Source organism: Doryrhamphus excisus, linkage group LG8 (genome assembly GCF_037039965.1).
Source record: "Doryrhamphus excisus strain RoL-2023G ecotype Guam linkage group LG8, RoL_Dexc_Guam_v1.1, whole genome shotgun sequence".
In the NCBI taxonomy this organism is placed as follows: domain Eukaryota; kingdom Metazoa; phylum Chordata; class Actinopteri; order Syngnathiformes; family Syngnathidae; genus Doryrhamphus; species Doryrhamphus excisus.
Window position 1 is genome coordinate 13,729,877 of NC_136364.1, and position 12,616 is coordinate 13,742,492.

At 44.2% G+C, this 12,616-nt stretch overlaps 2 protein-coding genes and 1 long non-coding RNA gene across 3 annotated transcripts in view; 2 read left to right on the plus strand and 1 right to left on the minus strand.

Moving 5' to 3' along the window:
* zbtb16b (zinc finger and BTB domain containing 16b) overlaps window positions 1-2,927 on the plus strand; it is a 23,036-nt gene extending 20,109 nt beyond the window's left edge. The window contains exon 7 of the mRNA XM_058080150.2: window positions 610-2,927. Within this exon, the coding sequence (XP_057936133.2) occupies window positions 610-839 (230 nt within the window). The 3' untranslated portion in view covers window positions 840-2,927. The remainder of the gene's footprint in view (window positions 1-609) is intronic.
* Window positions 1-12,616, minus strand: part of LOC131134656 (uncharacterized) — a 22,797-nt gene that overhangs the window by 4,480 nt on the left and 5,701 nt on the right. The window lies entirely within an intron of this gene.
* tmprss5 (transmembrane serine protease 5) overlaps window positions 10,060-12,616 on the plus strand; it is a 7,607-nt gene continuing 5,050 nt past the window's right edge. The window contains exons 1-3 of the mRNA XM_078792872.1: window positions 10,060-10,647; window positions 11,065-11,203; window positions 11,421-11,501. Coding sequence (XP_078648998.1) covers window positions 10,645-10,647; window positions 11,065-11,203; window positions 11,421-11,501 — 223 coding nt within the window. The 5' untranslated portion in view covers window positions 10,060-10,644. The remainder of the gene's footprint in view (window positions 10,648-11,064; window positions 11,204-11,420; window positions 11,502-12,616) is intronic.

Sequence of the window (12,616 nt, forward strand, 5' to 3'; positions counted from 1 at the left end):
ACATTGGAAAAATTTGTGGCACACCACTAACCAAAAATGTTAAAGGAATATTCCATCCATGTTCAATTCTTTCCGTTTGAGCAAATAAACCAAATGCAATTGGAATATTTGGGTCCATGTATACTATTGACATAATGGCTATTGACATAATATTTGCAAATGATGATTAATAAATGTTAATTATAAAAAGTGATATTGGATAATTCCTCACGGCACACCTGACTGTTTCTCAAGGCACACTAGTGTGCAGCGTCACAGTGGTTGAAAATCACTGGCCTAATGGAAGCTTTTTCAAGTGTAAAAAGGGCTAAGTCAGCTAAAATACAAATATGAAAAGATGCATTCAGGCATTGGTGAAATGTAGTATTTACATTAGTTTGTTCTAAATATCTTTGTAATAGATCAGGGGTGTCAAACTCATTCGTACAGGGGTCCAAAACAAAAATGACCTCCCGTCCTAGCTCCCACCTTTGTATCTTTATTACTTAACCGCAAATGTTCAACACTGCATATGAAAAGTATGAAAAACCATAAAACCTTCTTGTTGGCCTCAGGTTGTCCTGTACGAGCCTAACGCTGTGGCTTTGCCCCCCCCCCCCCCCCCTCCAGGTGAGAAGCCATTTGAGTGTAAGCTGTGTCACCAACGGTCCAGAGACTACTCGGCCATGATCAAGCACCTGCGCACTCACAACGGAGCGTCTCCGTACCAGTGCACCATCTGCCAGGACTTCTGTCCGAGCCTGGCCGCCATGCAGAAGCACATGAAGGGCCACAAACCGGAGGAGGTGCCGGCCGACTGGAGGATAGAAAAGACTTATCTGTACGTCTGTTACGTCTGAGCAGGTCTTGGACCCGGTGCACACACACACACACACACACACAAAATGGGTGAAAACCTTTGCCGTGATGCTAGCTGGGTGAATACAAAAAATACTGAAAAGTAGAAAGTCGTCATTGTGGGATCTTCAAACATGCTAGTAGTGAAACAAATAAGTTCCTTTGATTTGGGTCACGATTTGTGCCATTTATGATAAATATACCACAGGAGTCTCTAATAATATTTGCTAAAAAAAAGTCCATTTGCTAGATAGCCGATAGGCATCCTGACATTTTGCACAGGAATTGGCAGCTGAAGTCATATTCCATGTCCTTACACGTACGTTTCAGGTTCCACACGGAAGTAGCAGTTAGATGACAATGAAGGTGTTTGTCAGGCCGTCGATGGCTGCTGAAAATATGGTGGCACTTTTGCAGGGATGCCATGTTGTGAGCTAAAGCGAGCCTGGAATGTCGTATAAACCGCTTGTCTGCGGTGGTTGGACAGCTAGAAGGTCAGCTGTAAGGTCAATGACTAAACTAGCGTTGAGCTGGATAACAACGTCGTTCGTCCGCGGTGGACCTGTTGGGCTTGTTGACTGCCTGAGTGGAGATAGAGTCATCTCGCCTGATCGTGCCGCAAAACGTGGAAAGCAATTCCTCGACAGCTCGATCGGCCGTGAAAACCTTCTCCTCTGGATTCCTGTGACTATTTAGTTTTTACATTTGGAGTTCCAGTATGTTCATGTGCATGTTTTACTTGAAAGCGCCGCCACGTTTCTGACCTCATGAAGCGTGATCTCTTTTGCGGCGGGTGTCACTGGTTCCGAGGTAGCAGGCTTCTATTTCAGTGTAATGGTTTTTTGTGCTATTTATACTGTATGTTGTTACCAAATATATGCTGGTTATCACCACGCGGGCCGGCGATATCCCCGGGATAGTTTCAAGTAGAGCAAGCTCTACCTCGACATTATTTTCCCGTTCGTTAGCAAAAGTGTTCATCCGTCCGTGGTTTTCATTTCCTTCTGATTGCCGTCACAGTTGAAATGGTCACAGTGTAAAGAAAAAAATGTCAAAAGCCTCAAGTTGGCTTTTTGTGTCGTTTCTTTCTTTAATAATTAGATGTCTTACAAACCACAGAAGATGATTTTTTAAAAAAGATACAACTAGAAGACGAAAAGACGCCGTGTGTTTTTTTGAAATAAAATGTGAAAAAAGAAAAATCTGACACAGAATTGTGAAAGTCGGTGTCAGTGCTAGTGTATGTGTCATGTACAGGCCGTCCCGCGTTGTTGTTCCCTGTGTGAGCCTAACACAGGCCTTATAGAATAAACATGTTGTATTTTTGTATCGCAGTCATTTGCTGTCTTGTTTACATTTGCTATGATTTGACAAGCATCTTCAATGTGTGAGTTTTTTCTACGTCTCCGATTTGCGTGCCTCCTTTTCTAAGTAGAGCATTGACATGCTTTGAGTACGTGGGTCTGTGCTGTTGGTGTTTGTTTCCTGTCCAAACTCGAGATGAGCTGCCGCGTCCATCCACGTCTCCAGCATTGCAACTGGAAGCAACGTACTGTGACGCTGACGCTCTGATGCAAGTTGCAAGCAACTGCCGAGTAAAAACGCTCGTCTCAAGTCTGCTCCCGTCAGACTGAGGTGTTTGTATAGCACATTATGGCCACTTGGTGCCATGGCAACACGCATCACTGTACCTGTTCTATACATCTACGTGCACTATAACCAGATATAGTCGTGGACCAAAAGAAATAGAGCACTTTTGTTTGAACTGTTGTTGTTTTTTTTTAATCTTTCTATGTGGTGATAATGCAGATGTCCTTTTATTTCACGTGTCCTAGAAGGCTGTCATTCGCATCGTTTAGATATGTCGATGTCTGTCTACCTCAGGGCCAGGTCAAAGCTGGAGCTGGTGTCCAATCAGGGTTGTTCTTCTTGCCATGTGTGCGGTAAAATCCCTCCTCATTGCAGCTTTTTAACACAGTGTGTGAAAGTGTTCTCTCAGTGTGGATTCAGGCACAACTCGTACACGTCAGTGTTTGATGGCATGGTCAAAAAAAAAGACAAAGAATTAAAACAATTGACTATTCTATGCACTCTGTCTCTTCTGTCTGCTGTTTGATCAATAAACGTGGTGCCATGTCAAGACCACCTCCAGCTACGGCACAACGTCTACACGTCTCTAACCTGCTGAACTCGGCTTCTGACACTTCCGACCATTTCCAGACCATTTTAGATCCACTATCTACTGTCCCAAACACTTTTTCAGTCAGCTGCCTTCAAAAATGACCAAGTCTCAAAGTCCCTCCTACTGTAAACATAGCGATTTATTATTATTACCAGTTGATATTTATAAATATGAGTAATTATGTACATGTACTGTATATCAGGGGTGCACAGACTTTACCAGCATGAAAGTTACAAGTCAAATGATCTGATAACCCGTATATACAAAATCTAACCGCTACATATTCAACTATGGTAAATCCTAGAGATGCACCCACCGGTATCGACGATTCCCATAAAAAACGTGTTATTGGCATATGCCAATAAATGCCTTTCAACACCGATCTCAAAAACTATTGCATCTTGGGAAAGGCCGTCCACATAGTTAGAAAATGTCCTAGGTGCGCGGTGTGAGACATGTGGGCTGTGCGGACGCGCACGGAGAGGCGTGGTAATAAAATAGTGCAAACCAAGCTTTACTTTGCTGGGATGGCCAACAGTGAATCAGGAAGGGAGCCTAATGTCTGATGTCCGTCTGATGTTGTATGTTTACAGCAGGGGTCTCAAACTCAATTTACCTGGGGGCCACTGGAGCTACGGTCTGGGTGAGACTGGGCCGCATCAGGTTTTCCAAAAAAAACAAAACAAAACACATTTATTAAAAACAGAAAAATGAATAAACCTTGCTTTGGTTCCGATTTTCTATAAGAAAAGCTCTGATAAAACATTCCACTGTTCTCAAATATCTTAATTTTTATTTTACTACACAAAATAAGATGAAAAATAAATAAACAAATCAAGAATAAAGAAAATCAATCAATCAGTAATAAATAAATATAACAATAATAATAATAATAAAACGGCAAATAATAAAAACTTAAGAAACCACATACAGTTGGTGGGTAGACATATTTTTTTTTCTGATTAAAATGAACAAAGCATTATTAGAGCCCTGTAGACATGACAAAACACGACTATAGTCACATTTATACTCTTTTTATTTACAACATATTGCGCAACTGCAGGGTCTTGAGACACATGCTAACTCGCAAACTAGAGAGCTAGTGACCTAAACGGTAGCCTTCAAGTTATTTCTTATTTCTTTAAACTTAAATAGCCAAAAACTTACCACTTCCACACGGCTAGGGAGGATAACTATTAACAGTTATTTAACCTTTAACATGAACATTAATCAAATGTAATTATTTTTTCTGTGTACATGATACCATACAGCATCCATATCAAACTTGTGCGGGCCGCACTAACATTAAACTTTCATATCAAGGCGGGGGCCTCAAACTAGTGTCCTGCAGGCCACATTTGGCCCGCGGGCCGCGTGTTTGAGACCCCTGGTCTACAGAGTGACGTTTCTGACGTGGGGCTATCAGCGTGGTGGGCACAAGGGATGTCCCATAATGTCGTGATGCATGTGATGCAGGACGATGTAAAGCTGCTTAATTGTTCAACAATGGCCCAAAAACAAAGCAACAAAGCAACAGCGGCTGTAATAAATATGCTAATGAAGCACAATTAAGATTTTATCAGAATTTGCATCCCTTGCATTCACAGGCCTGGCACACACTGCAGTTGAGTAGACACCCACTGTACATGGTGTCGCTAGATGAACCAGAATAGTTATTATTGATAGTATAATTGCTCATGAGAAAAACATGAAAAGAGGGGCTACTTTTACGAGTGAAAAAGAGGAACCAGTCCCAACTGCACCAGGACTAAGCGAGGCCCACCCCTGGGTTTATACTTCTCCTCCATCATCCCAGCAGACTATTCCGCTGATCCCCTTGACGCTTTATTGGCTCCAGACACCAACCTTCCCAGTAGCTTATTTGTGTCATGTGACCCACGTGCAAACAGCTGGAGTCACTCCAGGCTCCGTGCTGACCCCTTATGGCGCCGTGCCGGGGCCACAGCTGGTCTGTGTCTTAATCCAGATGTGGAAGGAGCTCATATTTGTCTAGCGGGACTCCCAAAGCTCCATGTGCGGCACGGCGAGCTCCAACAGGGAATGAAGCTCAGTCAGGCCTCTTAATTACAAGCGCTGGCAGCATCTCCTCGATGTTTTTCAGACGGACACTCTGAGACTTTAAGACTGTTGCCATGTCCTTGGGTCACCTTCTCCATCACTTCAGGCTCTCATAAAAGTAGCCTCCGGGTTGGGGGTGCACTTATTGCAAAATGTCTTTTCTCGATATACAGCACAGACAACCCAGGCTGCCCCGTTTGCAGTCTGTTTTATATTGCTATGATATAGGTTTCACCCGGGGGGGTCATTTCAAGGTACATTTTACACAACCCCCCCCGCGCGTCTGTGCTCCGTGACAAAAAGTAAAATGTGTGTAAAAGTTACCCGCTAATAGCAGAGTAAGTTTGTGAAGTACTCCTTGTGCAATTCAACCGTTCATTCTTTAATTTTCTACTGCTTATCCTCACAAGGGTTGGGGAGGTGCTGGAGCCTATCCCAGCTGTCTTTGGGGTACAGAGGCGGGGTACACCCTGGACTGGTGGCCAGCTAATCACAGGGCACATATAGACAAACAAGCATTCACACTCACATTCATACATATGGACAATTTGGAGTGGCCAATGAAGCTAACATGTTTTTGGAATCGGGGAGGAAAGCGGAGTACCCGGAGAAAAGCCCTCCCACGCATGGGGAGAACATGCAAACTCCACAGAGAGATGGCCAATATTCCAAGTTCATGAACATAATAAGGTTGATGTTTTTTAAATGTGAAGGAGTGGGGGCATTGGGGGCATACACCATTTGAAGAACAAACACTTGACAGGTGAGTTTGAGGCTTGCAGTGTGATCCTCAGTCAAACGGCAGCTAACGTGGCCAAAACGCTAGACAGCACCTGCCCATACGAGCGTGGCAGTCAGAAGGCTGAGCCAGTAACCCCCCCAGTTAATTGAATTCATCAAGGAGACGACCAGCCTTCGTCAGCAGTGAAAGACGCCGGGTTAGACGGCTGTTCTCTCACTTGGAAGCCACCAAAGTCTGCTCAGGATGGCGGCACGAGAGATATGTTAAGTAAGATATGATTACTAAGTCAAACATGTTTAAGTCATTTTTTTATATCAGCCAATAGCCAGAAATTCTGGGCCCAATGAAGAAAAAAAAACTTTTTAAGTAATTAATTCAAAATATCATGAGTAATTACCCATTTTTTGGTAATTAGGGGACCTTGGAATTGTGCTGCCTTTTCCTCCTTACACAGCATCCCTGATCAATATATATATATATATATATCTTATTCTTATATTTTTCTAATTATATGTAAAAATAATGGGCGGTCCAGCGGTTTGCGCGCAGACCTCACAGCTAGGAGACCAGGTTTCAATTCCACCCTCGGCCATCTCTGTGTGGAGTTTGCATGTTCTCCCCGTGCATGCATGGGTTTTCTCCAGGTACTCCGGTTTCCTCCCACATTCCAAAAAACATGCTAGGTTAATTGACGACTCCAAATTGTCCATAGGTATGAATGTGAGTGTGAATGGTTGTTTGTCTATATGTGCCCTGTGATTGGCTGGCGACCAGTCCAGGGTGTACTCCGCCTCTCGCCCGAAGACAGCTGGGATAGGCTCCAGCACCCCCACGACCCTTGCGAAGAAAAGCGGTAGAAAATGAATGAATGAATGTAAAAATATGTGAAATACATTGGGAGGCTTTTTTAACAGTGGTACATATCATGTATTTCTGAATTACTACGAAGGTAGGCTGAATGAGACGTGTTTTTCACAAGAAAATCAAAAATGCAGAATAAAAAAAGTATTTTAAAAAGTCTCCAGTATTGTCCATGGAGATGATGTTTGCTGAAATGTGACCGCTTGATCTTAATGGAAGGCAGTGATGGGTGCGGATTGAAAGGCTCCTTTTCTCGTCCCGAAACCACAAGCCTAGAGGATGGAAGTATCAGCGGCCAAAGACGAATCCGATATACAGGTTTTTATTTGCCGACTTTGACCAAGAAGACAATCACCTCTGCTGCTCATTCACCTCCGTCAGCCCTCCAAGGACACGCTGGGTGCAAGAACAGATTGGAGCAGGAGCCAGCGTTTAGCGTAATCTTCCTATGTTTAATTAGAGCAAGCGTGGTGGGCAGCTAAAGTGGGGAAAAACACATTATACCCACCATCTGGTAGGGAGAAGGCCTGCTCCTCCCCGGTCTCGCAGTCATTAGCCTGACTCAAGTCTGAACATGACAGCAATTTATGCAACCTGCCACATTCGATACAGACACAGCCGCTTATGTTAGCCGTGACGAGGGCACGGTCGCACTTGGACTGGTCACTGTTGCTGGTAAGCAGAGCCCTCGAACCGCACGGTCAGATGCCAGAGTGAAGATGTTTGCCTAACATGTTCAATCGGGTATGACAACTAAAAGGTGGTACTTGACACAATATCAAAACATTCACTATTTCAGTCACTTGAAGCTTCAACAGCAAAGTCGCTCGGACATCATAGCTCACTGGTTGTTTTCCCAAGCACCACAAGGTGGCAGTGTAGGCATAGGATGAAGACATGCTGTACAATCCCAACCTCCTCTCCACATGATGAACACATGATGGCATCCTTACACTACAAAGCTGAGCTACACTTTTAGGAAATGAAAAGTCCATTCTCTAATTGATTACCGTCTGAAATGTAGCAGATGTGGCAGTTATTGACCAACTGATTCCATTGGAAATCAGCTGAGTTTGGGAGGTTTTCCACATTAAATGTATCAGGTGTTTCCGTAAAGGCTGCCAATGGAGGCACTTTCATTTTAGGCTTTGTCTTCTTCACGTTATGACCAATATTTATGACTTTTTAGAATCTCGGATGAAGTGCAGACTGATGTTGTAATATTTGCTCAGCTTGAACACAACCTCCTCAACAGTGAATGTGTTCTGAATGCCTTGGTGGCCTCAATGGACTGTCACCAAAAAAAATCCAGCTGTACGTCTTCCAAGCAGCCTTGAAAGCAGCTTTCCTCATTCCTGTGTGTCAGAGTCTGGCGTGGGGGATTTGCGAGCAAGGGAACCTTGAGACTGTACTGATGTTCTAAAGTTTGGATGCCGAAAAAGGCCCGTGCAGTAATGTTTGAGATGAGAAGCGCAGCAGATCAAATCTCAGTACACCAAGGGGGGGAATACTTCCTTCCTCTGAGTGGGCCTGATGTGGCGCCAAATTGGTCTGCAGCCAGCCAGCTCACAGTGTACTGGGAGGGAGCTACGTAAATGGATGGAACTCGCAGTCAGAGTGTCAGGGTGTCCGTGTGAGCTTGCTGGCTGTTTTGCTGGTCACCTGGGGGGGTTCAATCTTTGATTGGAAAATCACAAAGCCATACATACGGTCACTTACGGGCACACATAGCGTTGTTTTAATGACTTCAAATGCAGCAATGCAGTGTGTACCCTTGACATATTTGGTCATGGGAGGCAAGGCCACAGTTTGTTGAGTAGTTGTACTGCTTGTTGAACAAACCAGAGATGTGCTTGGTTGGATAAACCCTTGTTTAGCGTGGTGAATTCGTTCCATACCCGACTGTGATAAGAGAATTTCTGCAAAGTAGGAATGTGGAATGGTTTTGTAGTTGGAGCATAGAAAATCAATTTACGACCTTCAAAATACTGTTTTTAGCATTATAAGAGTCCGCTAGCCATGAAATAGCACCCCTATAGTCCCTTTTAAATGTGTTTTACCCAATGTAGTAGATATGCTAGTAGAAATATGAAATATGAATGAAATATGACATTTTAGACATAAATAAGACGTAACAGACTCACACGTTAGCATTGACAGCACACTTCCTGTGGTGGCTGTTGTCTCATCAGTGTAACATAACACCTAGTGACCAATACTACTGTAATGGCATTTGTGGTTAAGGAGAGACAGTCACTTTATTAACAAAAAGAGAACATGCATGGACACAGGAGCTGTTGTCGGCCACAACTCACGCCGCTCTCTAGACTGCTGACACTCAGTAAGCTGACATCACCCACATCCGGTCCCAGACCCCGCTCCTTAAAGGCTCACACAACAAGCCCCAGATATCACACCACATATGAAGTCTTACGTAACCGAGCGTCCATCGTACACACAATGAACTTCAGATTCCGATATCTGAAGAGTTTGCAGCTAGCAGCAGCGGTGCTCCTGGAGGGATTGGTGTAGGTATACTCACAGCTCAGGTTGATCAAATGCAGAATTGAGGTTTTGTGCCATTCATGTGAGAATAAAATGGTCTGTATAGTGAATACATGGAAGATTTATATCCCGGTTGCAAACCGCTATCTATAAAATCTAGAATGGAAATTAAAATTGTCGCTCACCAAAGCTCCAACCGTTCGAGCGCCATTGTATCTGAAAGCACTCGCAGTGCCTTATCAGCCCACTAGAACTACCTAAACCCACGATTCAGACCTACTGGAGATTCCCTGAAGGCAGAGCCTTCACCTTTCAGGCTCCTCTCTTGTGAACCATCTTACAGATTCAATCTGAAGGGGCAGATAGCCTCTCGGTATTTAAGACCAAGTATCTGACATCTATCTGATCTGATCTATCTGACCCATCTGACAAAGACTTCAGTGAGGGTGGCATGGGTCACCCTTTGGTTTCATGCCAGGAACAGGGAACAGGAACAGGGAACACATCTCACTACTGAGGCCAGGAGTCCAATGTCTGGCCCTGGGGCTTGTTTATTGGTTGGAGGCATATTTGAAAAATAAACAGGCCCTCATTACAAAGAAAGGTCGTCTTAGTCCGTACTGCCTTGCAGCTTCTTGTTTGGTAATTCTGCAACTAAAGGTAATTCTATCCAAAAAAAAACAAGTGAATGAGTGGAATGTTTTTTTAAGCAATGATGGTGGTCACCTGAAGGTCCTGACTCCGCCCACACGCACCACAAACACAGCCCAATTTCTTTCCAGTAAAAGTGCAATCTCCTCAGAAACATAAAGACTAGCTTTGATCTCTGCATCATTTCAAAGTACCAGTCTTACTCATCTCAGCCGGTAATCATTCTCAACGGTCCCTCTTTGAAATGTTATTTGAAACAAGGAATAGTTTGGTACAGTCTGTTTGAAAGCACACAGAAAGTCTCATCTGTCACCTGGCAGACTTTATTTGTTGTCGGGTGCTGAGAGACGATTGCTTTGGATGCCAAATGATCGGACACAGATGCGGTACAAGACTTTTCAACAACTTCCCATCACGACCTTTCCTCTGAGCCTACAAACTGTCAGGCCGTCTCGGCCATCTTGCCTGTCAAAGCAAGCCGGTGTCATTCACACATCCAGCTAGCAGGCATCTCTGGAGATGCCCCAATCTCGCCGTACCTGACAAAGACCAGGTTCAGTTTGGTCTCCGAGGCCTCATGACCCCACCTCCTATGGACAACAACAGCCTCATTCACTGCACCTCTGCTGACCTCATTGTCTCTTTGTGAAGGGAAAATCCAGAGTTGCATTCTGTTAAATGGTCCAACTCCGGACAACCGCCTCACAGTCCACTCTCGCCCGGCCACGGGACTCCAGATGAGCGCGCACATTGGGGGCACTCACTTGCGACAGCGCACGCAAACAAAATGGTAAGAAAATAGACTTGCTCACGCCTTTCCATTCCACTGCTGTCAGCATCAGGATAAACATTTTGCATGCTTGCTATTGGAAGTGCATGTGGAATGACCAAACCTGCACTCTATTGTTTTGAGTTCCACGCTGGTTCCAGTGGCGACAATAACATACTAGCTCCACTTAAGTGCTGTAATTACACAAGAGAGCAGGTGGTGGCGATGGAAATGGGAATCAAATTGTTTGCCTCGCACATAGAGCTACTTTCATTCCAAGCATCTTCATACTGGCAATGTGCTTATCACAGAAAACATCTGCTACAAAGGAGCGGTAGGCCTGCGACACGATAAAAAATATTCACGCTGCCACCTGAATAACAATAAAATCCTTAAGAACAGGGGCTAATGATAATGGCCTGACTGACGTTGTGACAGAGTCCTGATGGAGACACATCATCAGTGATTGAGAACACGGCTGCCATCAGCCAGCCCTTCCGCTCAGAGGCGGCAGCAACGGTGGAACAAAGCCAGGGAGTGCAGAGCTGCTTGAAAGGCTTTCAGAACACACCTCACAGTAAGTGCCTGTCACGACGCCTGATCACCACCCAACAACCTGGAGCAGCTAAAAGTTAATGGGGCGCCAACTTTGATGGCGTACTGACAATGTAGCGATTGGTGCAGGAGTACCTAATATCTTTGCCTTAAAAAAAGGCCTTACCAACCGGAATGACATGGATGTTTTCTCATGAAATATCTCTAAGCTGCTATGCAATATTAATCAGTTACTCTAGCTCAGAGGTTGGTGAGGCTGCTGGCAGCCGTGTGTGCAGTTGGACTCCTGGGAGGCTTGGCTGTTGGTGTCTGGTTTTTAGGTGAGTGGAACTGAATAAGAAATCAGCTTTTCAAGGAGTGTAATTGTACAAAAAAATATATGTATATACGTATATATATGAAAGGAGGGAAACTGAGCTGTTCATCATTATGTGTGCATTCTGTGAACAAATAAACCACCTACGCACTCGCATAAGGATGATGACGATAACCGGAATCTGTCCCTACTGTCCCAATCCTAAACATCGTTATCCATTCTTGACGGAGACTGAGTCACCAATGCGTAGACGCTTTCTTTGTGCACTCGACTAGCATGTTAGGTTCATATTTGGCAAAAACCAAAGACAACAAAACCTGGAGCATACGAATACCGATCAATAATAGTTAATCAATAATGTTTGTTGCTGACTGTTTGTAAATTTGATCTACTAGGGTTGGATGATATTTTCTATGTACCGGTATACTGGTATAGATACTTGCCATGGTAAGAAAATGACTCGTACCGGTATCATGAAAATACGTAAATAAGCCGAGTCGCGGACTGCATGCTGTGGCGGATATCTACAATGAAGGAGATGCTGTCGTCGTGAGGAAAAGGAACGTTCGTGCATGGAATTATTTACTCCGCAGACCACTCATTCGTGGCACAAAACCCATTGTAAACACCGCACAATCCCCTCCCAGCCAAAACAGGTCGAATTGGCGATAAACGCCAGCGAAAGTTGGCCGAGCCTCATCTTAGAGAGCATAAGTGGAAGCTAGATCTGTGATCGTCCTTCAAAATAAGAGCGCCGTTTGCCCTATTTCTGCCTAAACAAAGCAAGAGTGTCATGTAAAATATCAGGTGGCATTTCAGGGGTGACTACATATTCCTTCATGACAAGCACAGGCATGACGGTTTGTTGGAGGTTTGGTAGCAACGTGTGCAGAGGCTGACATCCCATTACAACAGGTAGCCAGATTGTTACCAATAAGTACATGTGCTTTACTATTTCAGACAAGTCTATTTCATGATATGGCTTCAGGTTTGTAGCTTTTTATACAAGACTCTGCTGAATCTAAATTTTATATCGTTTTATATGGTCATATTGTGATACATCCTAAAAATATCGGGTACAGGTCCGTATCGCCCAACCCTACGATCTACGGTAATTGA